Source organism: Hevea brasiliensis, chromosome 4 (genome assembly GCF_030052815.1).
Source record: "Hevea brasiliensis isolate MT/VB/25A 57/8 chromosome 4, ASM3005281v1, whole genome shotgun sequence".
Lineage (NCBI taxonomy): Eukaryota > Viridiplantae > Streptophyta > Magnoliopsida > Malpighiales > Euphorbiaceae > Hevea > Hevea brasiliensis.
In genome coordinates, this window is record NC_079496.1 from 11192150 (window position 1) to 11199519 (window position 7370).

General features: G+C 37.1%; 1 protein-coding gene across 1 annotated transcript; it reads right to left on the reverse strand.

Annotated features, from left to right (window-relative positions):
- Positions 1-2344: 2344 nt before the first annotated feature.
- On the reverse strand, positions 2345-4797 carry LOC110655512 (protein FAR-RED IMPAIRED RESPONSE 1-like). The gene is made up of 3 exons (XM_058146210.1): positions 4106-4797; positions 2500-4039; positions 2345-2407 (listed from the first exon to the last, which is right to left on the reverse strand). Exons 1-3 carry the CDS (start codon positions 4795-4797, stop codon positions 2345-2347), a joined length of 2295 nt encoding a protein of 764 aa, XP_058002193.1.
- Between the last annotated feature and the right edge of the window lie 2573 nt (positions 4798-7370).

Sequence of the window (7370 nt, forward strand, 5' to 3'; positions counted from 1 at the left end):
ACCACAGTCCTCCGGCTGCCAACCTGCAATCTTGCTACTTTTTACGATTCTGTAGTTAGATCAATAGACTCGACTCCCTACAGGTCAGTGTTAATATCGCCATTTTATTAAGTCTAGCTCTCGTTTCACCTATTTCCTTTGTTCTCTTTCTTATGCCTGTTGTTTTCTTTAAGTTTATGTCACGCTAAAAAAAAACAAAGCAAAAATATGTTCTAGTTTACTCCGTCTTTGGTTAACCCACACTTCCGTTAATCTTTATTATTTCTGAACGTAAGTCATCTAGTCCCGAGTTACGTAGAAACAGCTAGACAAAATGTAGGTAACTGTGTTTGAATCACTAGGTTGACGTAGAAGGCGATCCGGCAAAATGCCATAAGGCGGAATAAAAATCAAAACTCAGGTAAGTAAAAGGGTACAGATAGGATACTGATAAAGTGACCTTAGGGGAGATCAGCAAAATCCCGTATGACGCCCCTTATTTAGTCACAAAATGCCAACGAGTTAAAAGAAGTCTTATTTCGACCTTTGGCACCTTTAAGTACCAGAACTCTTAAACTTAGGCTTTTAAGATATATAGCTGCGATCAAATTTCGAAGAGATCGGAGGAGAGTTCTTATCCGGTCTCAACTCAAAATTTTAATAAACATTAAAAGAGATCGGAGGAGAGTTCTTATCCGGTCTCAACTCAAAATTTTAATAAACGTCTAGAGGAGATCGGAGGAGAGTTCTTATCCGGTCTCAACTCAAAATTTTAATAAACATTAAAAAGAGATCGGAGGAGAGTTCTTATCCGGTCTCAAATCAAAAATTTTAATGAACGTCTAGAGGAGATCAGAGGAGGGTTCTTATCCGATCTCCCCTCAAAATTTTAATAAACATTAAAAAGAGATCGGAGGAGAGTTCTTATCCGGTCTCAACTCAAAAATTTTAATAAACGTCTAGAGGAGATCGGAGGAGGGTTCTTATCCGATCTCCCCCCAAAATTTTAATAAATAACTTAAAAGAGATCGGAGGAGAGTTCTTATCCGATTCTCACACCAAATCTTAACCTGTACGTAAAATAATCCCAAAACCAAGATGATTCGCGACACCAACTCACTAAGGTTGTCTCATTTACTTATGTATCTGGGTAATCCGAATTTAGTGAAAGATCCAATATTCCTTTTACTAAAAGGACTAATATTCCCATTCAAGCCCTCCTAACCAATTTATAAAGAATGCCAAAATTAAATCTACTTACCCTTATTAAGGGACGAGGTGGGGTGCCTAACACCTTCCCCACCCGTTTACGGACCCCGAACCTAGAATCTCTGTCTTGAAGTGGTTTCATTTTTCCTCCAAATGGTTTTCTTTAGTTTCCCTCAAAACTAAGGTGGCGACTCCTCACTCCTTCCCACTTCGGTGAGTGATCGTCCAGGCGACCGCAAAACCCCTTGCGACAGCGAAAATTAAGTCCTTATAAGAATACATAGGATGTTATATATAAATAACAGCAGGCTAAACATTTGTTCCTACTATGCATCTTCCAGTTGACAGAAATTGTGTATATGCATTAACTATTGAGTAAGAGGAAAGCACTCCAGCTTGATCTCTAGCACCCCCCTCTCGACATTTTGTAGCTTGAGGCTTATTTATTGTTTTACCGTCCCATCTACTAAGGTGATGAAGATAGATACAATGCTTTACAATAAAGAGTTTCTTAGAAAGAAGATGAAGATAGATACAAATAAGGGTTTGTTCAATAAAACAATAGTATACTTCTTTAAACTTTTTCAAAAAGATAATTGGAACTCACATAATATTAATTATAGTGGGTAGCTCAAGGAAAGCATGGGAACTCTCATCCTATTTACTCAAGTAGTTGTTAGATAGAAGAGAGATAATGAAAATTCAAATTATACTCTATCTCTTGACATCTCTTCCATTCAAAATTTTAATAAGGATAGTTATGTCATTTTATAAGCATTTGTGCTATTTGTGCCACAACATTTGTGCCATTTAGCACTGTCCGACCATGGCTATGATTATAATCCAGAAATGTAATCTCAACTTAACAAGAAAAATGATCTTACACGAGTTATAATAAATTATATAATATGCTACGTCTTGCTTACATGAGAAGCAGAAGCAGACTAAAATTAGCTAACTAATTTTGATAAGTTATAAACGCAACTCTGGCTATTTCAGAAGATAAGTTGTAATAAAATTTAAAAAAATTGCTATTACATTGATGATACTAATCTAATTTCTTAACCAGTTCCATTGTAATGCTTAGTAGTATAATGGGTTCCTTAATGCCTAATACTATGATGGCTTGGTATAGTTCCACTGACAATCGAATTAATTACAGCATCAGCAACATTTCCTTGTGTTTGGCTGCTGGTGTTTGGCTATTATGCGGCCCAACCTTTACATGTAAAAGGACACAAGTTACATGAAATATCTAAAAAAAAATGAAATAAATAACATTAGTACTAATTTAAAAAAATATATATATACCTGCTCAGCAATATTCGAGTTAATATTGTTTCTTGGTCGACCTCTACGCCTGCCCCTTCCACTGTTTCTATTCCTACCAGAATTTTCTCGTTGAGTGATCTCCCTTACTGATTTGTGCCTATTTATTCGTGGCCGTCCACGACTACGAGTCACATGTGGATTAAGAATAACTCTTTCATTTTCTTCATTTTCATCAGCATTGTTAGTGTCAATAATAACCTGTGCATTACTGGTAGGAGCAATCATTCCATCATTCCAGCTCAATAAATCCCGCTTCAATTCAGCCAACCGTTGTTTCACAAATTTGATCTTATTGTCATCGTAAGCCAAATCGGATGCTTCTTGAAATAACCTCTCCATCTCCCTGTATTTCTCAAACTCCTCTGTCATATGTGGGTACCCTCCATGAAAAAACTTTTTACTATGGACACGGTTAACATCTTTTCTCCATCGCCTAAGCAAATATCGTTCGTTGATGAACTTTATGTCTTTGAGTGACATCAACCTCATGATATGGCAACACAATATTCCTTTTGATTCGAATTTCTTACAATTGCAACTGAAATATTGGCCATTTTCCCTGTACTCTACATCATAAACAAACTCCCTACGAAACCAGTTGTTGATTATGGATTTCTCCATAATTTTATGTCTCTCAATTCCTGGTTCATTATCTGCTTCACGCCTTCCCTCTTCAGTTGGCTGAATGACATGGCAATACCACATTCGTTTAATCTCCTCTTGAACGAGCTTGAATATTAAATTAGTAAATGCCTTTTGAAACTGTTGTTCCCATTCAAAAACAGATATGCAATTTACAACTGTGTTTTTTGATTTGAAATCAGCATAGAACTCCTTTTCATTCTTGTCACACATAGCAATCTCATACTGCTCCACAAATTGCTTTAGTGTGCTCATTGAGTTAACATACCCATCAAAATAGGCATGCATGCTCTCACTCCTTTGAGTCGAAACCATTCCAGCCCAAAATGTGTGATTGAGATAAATTAGAACCCAATACTCCCTATCAACATATAGTTTGGAAAGCCATTCATTTCTTTCCAACCCATGCTTCACCACAAACTCATTCCAATTTCTCTCAAACATCTCGATGGTTAAGCTATCATATATTACAGCTTTAAACTCAAGGCATGCACTATCATAATCACTAACACCCTTAAACTTCTCAGGTACCTTGCATAATATATGCCACAAGTAAAATCTGTGTCTAGTATTAGGCATTACCTCCCTAATGGCTTTCCTCATGCTCTCGCATTTATCTGTAAGAATAGAATTGGGATGAACATCTTCCATTGCTTCAAGCCACGTCATGAACAACCACTTAAAAGTGTTTACATCTTCATGTGAGATCAAGGCGCATCCTAATAAAATAGATTGCCCATGATGATTTACTCCAACAATGGTGGCAAATGGCAATTTGTATCGATTAACAAGGTAAGTAGTGTCAAAACTAACAACATCATTGAATTCCTCGTAAGCAGCTCGACTACGAGGATGAACCCATAGAATATTTGAAAGCCTGGAATCATCATCAAGATCAAATGAATAGAAAAACTCAGGATTGTTTCATTGCATTCTCACAAACAACTTACGTATAGCCTCAGCATCACCATCACCAAGTCGTAGCCTCCTCTTTCGCTCAATGAAGTTTCGACAATCCTTTGACAAACAGCTTAAATTTTCTGGTCCACCTGCTTGAACTTCAAGCAACCTAATGCTTTTTGCGGGTCTTATGCCAGCTATATCGTTTGCCTCCAATCTCCTCTTCATATCCATATTCAGTGACCTGTGAGCAACCATCAATCTAGACATAGAAGGTTCCAATTCGTGATTGTGACTTGAAATAACTTTTGAAATCTGCCACATTCCATTTTCTCTTAGGATTGCATTAATCTTTGCAGGACAATTTATCCTTTTTGATGATTTCGCACCAATTGCTTTCCTTCCTTTATCGCAACTAATTGTTTGATATTTGCGAGATCCACCCCGTACATTAACTGCTGATCTTTTGAAAACACTAAAACCTTTCAATCTAGCATGTTCTTTATAGAAGTTGAACATAGTGCTGATACAAGGAAATAACATCCCTGTTAGAGGACCTTCTTCAATAGCATTAGTGTTTGCTACTGCTCTAATGCCTCCTTTGTTCATATCTTGATCACCAGCTGATTCATCTTCCTCCACATCTTCAGCGAATAAACTATCATCTTCACTAAAATCAAATATCTCATCAAACAATTGCCTACGATATGACCTTCCCTGACTTAACCCCGCCATAAAAAAATTGAAAAAACTGAGAAAATGAATCAACTTTAAAAGAAAAAACAAAAAATGAAAATATTTTAAGGAAGGCAAAAACAAAGAATGAAAATATTTTAAGGAAGGCAAAAACAAGGAATGCTCATCACTGCTGCATGTGTTAGCTCATATGTGCATGCATTAATGCAGTAAACACACTCATCGAATCATCAGTTCTTGAATGGTGTGCATAGCTGCAAGCAATAATAGCTTGTTGCATGCACGCTTTCCTTTGCATGAGCCATGAAATGAGCTATCTTACTAGCTCTAAGCTTTGAAGCCATTTTTAAATAGTTTCCTCTCTTTCTTTTAAGGATATAATAGTAAAACTATATACATTAATACCATTTGAGTCAACTCAAATTGAGCTATTTAGCAGCACTCATAAAAATATATTTTTAGTAATAAATATATGTATTTATCACTAGTAATAAATATTAGTCATAATAAATTATTATTAATTTTTATTATATCATTGTTAATAACTTTAATGACAAAAAATACATCGTCCAGTACTTGGTTGAGGGATGATTCGATGGTGGACTTTGCGGTGAATGAGGTTATGTCTGGGGGATCTGCTGGGTTACCATCACATATTTTTCGGGCTTCCCTCTTTAGTTTCAATTCAAATTCTTCGGATAAGGATTATGGGACAAGGCATATGGACACATATCAACAAAGTATGGGCCGTGATAGTAACTTTGGGCTTGAGGAAGAAGATGGGCTTGTAAAGAATGATGATGGCAAGAAAAGGCCTAGAAACTCTAAAACTATAACTAACGTTATTTCTTCTAGAAAGGATTCAACAGTTGGTAATTACACAAAATCAATGGTCGAACCCGTGAGGCGGGTCGATCGAAAGCCATGAAGCTAGTCAGTTGGAACTATCGAGGTGCCAGTAATCCTCGCACAGTTCGTGTTCTCATAGATATATCTCTGACTTACCGGCCAGAAATTCTTTTTCTTATGGAAACCAAAGTGCATGGATTCGTATGGAGGAGATTCGCTCCTTTTTACATTTCGATATGGGCTTTCTATTATGTGAAAAAATAGTGTTAATCTCTCAGTTTTGGCTTATAATAGAAATTTTATTGACTGTTCTATTCAATCCAATGACTTGACTTGGAGACTAACCGGTTTTTATGGATTCCCTGAGAGTAACAAGAGAAGAGCTTCATGGAACTTACTTCGGGCTTTGGCAGCAAGGAATTTCTCCCTTGGCTTTGCATAGGGGACTTTAACGATATTACATCAAGTCTTGAGAAGGAAGGTTGTCACGACCCAACCTATGGGCCGGACCGGCACTAGGATCTGGGCCAGCCTAAAACCTCCGAGGCCTGTAGTAAGTCTAATTGATTCTCAACCCAATCCTAAGGCCCATTTGGGCCTAATTTCAAGAATTCAGCAGGACAAAGTCCGACCATAAAATGGACTATTTAACGGGGAGTTTTTGACTCGCCCCCGACCTGTAAACACAATATATAATAAATTGGGGAGCTCAGCTCACCCTCCACATAAGCAAAGTGTCATAACTCAAATGAGAGCTTAGCTCCCTCATCCAATCCCATCATGCATGCAGTAAATAATTTTACAGGTCCAATATAACTTTTATAATACAGGCCCAAAATAAAAATAAGTGCTTCTAATACATGCGGAGTCTAAAATTTAACTCAATTGTACAAAATACATTAAATACTATTAATGGATCTGCGAAGAAGAAGAGCAGGTTAGCCACAACAAATAATCCTCCTGTAGCTTAGAAAAATATATGAACAGGAGTGAGCATTCGACTCAGAGAATAAAATACCAATTTTAATCATAATCTCTATAACTATCTAAAGCTAATGCATCATGTGGAGTGAAATGCAACATCATCATAATTTTCATATCATAACAGCAAAAAGGCAATTTGGAGCACTCACACACCCAACACTGTCAAGCAATACATATATGGGAGTTGATCTCCCATACAGCCCTCTTAATCCAACCTATGCCACTGAGTGTCTCTCAAGCCGGACTTTCGTTTAATAAACCAAATGTGGGGTCCTAGCGAGTGTCTCTCAAGCCGTGTCTACCCCGAAGGACCGGATCTCAACGAGTGTCTCTCAAGCCATGTCTACCCATCCTGTCCATATCCAATACCATACCACACGCATGCCACGCACACACACTGCTCCAAATTACCACAAACAACATCCATGGCACTTCAACAATTATGAATGTAATATAAAACATACTTAGTATTTAACTACAAAGATACATATTTATAAGTGATGCATGGGCATGCTTGAACATATAATAATATTGAAATTACAATTAAAATTAATATTTTACTCACAAACTTGAACCGAGGTCACTACGGCGGCTGGACGAAGGAAGAAGGCTGTCCCGGCTCACTTGACAATTTCATTGCAATTATTCAATACATTTGACTCAATACAAACTAAGAAAAGACCAAAGATGTCTTAAGTCGTGCCGAAAATTCGGTAGAGTCTCCCCTATACCTAAGACCTACCCAACCTGCAAAATGGTTCAAATAACACTTCTAAACT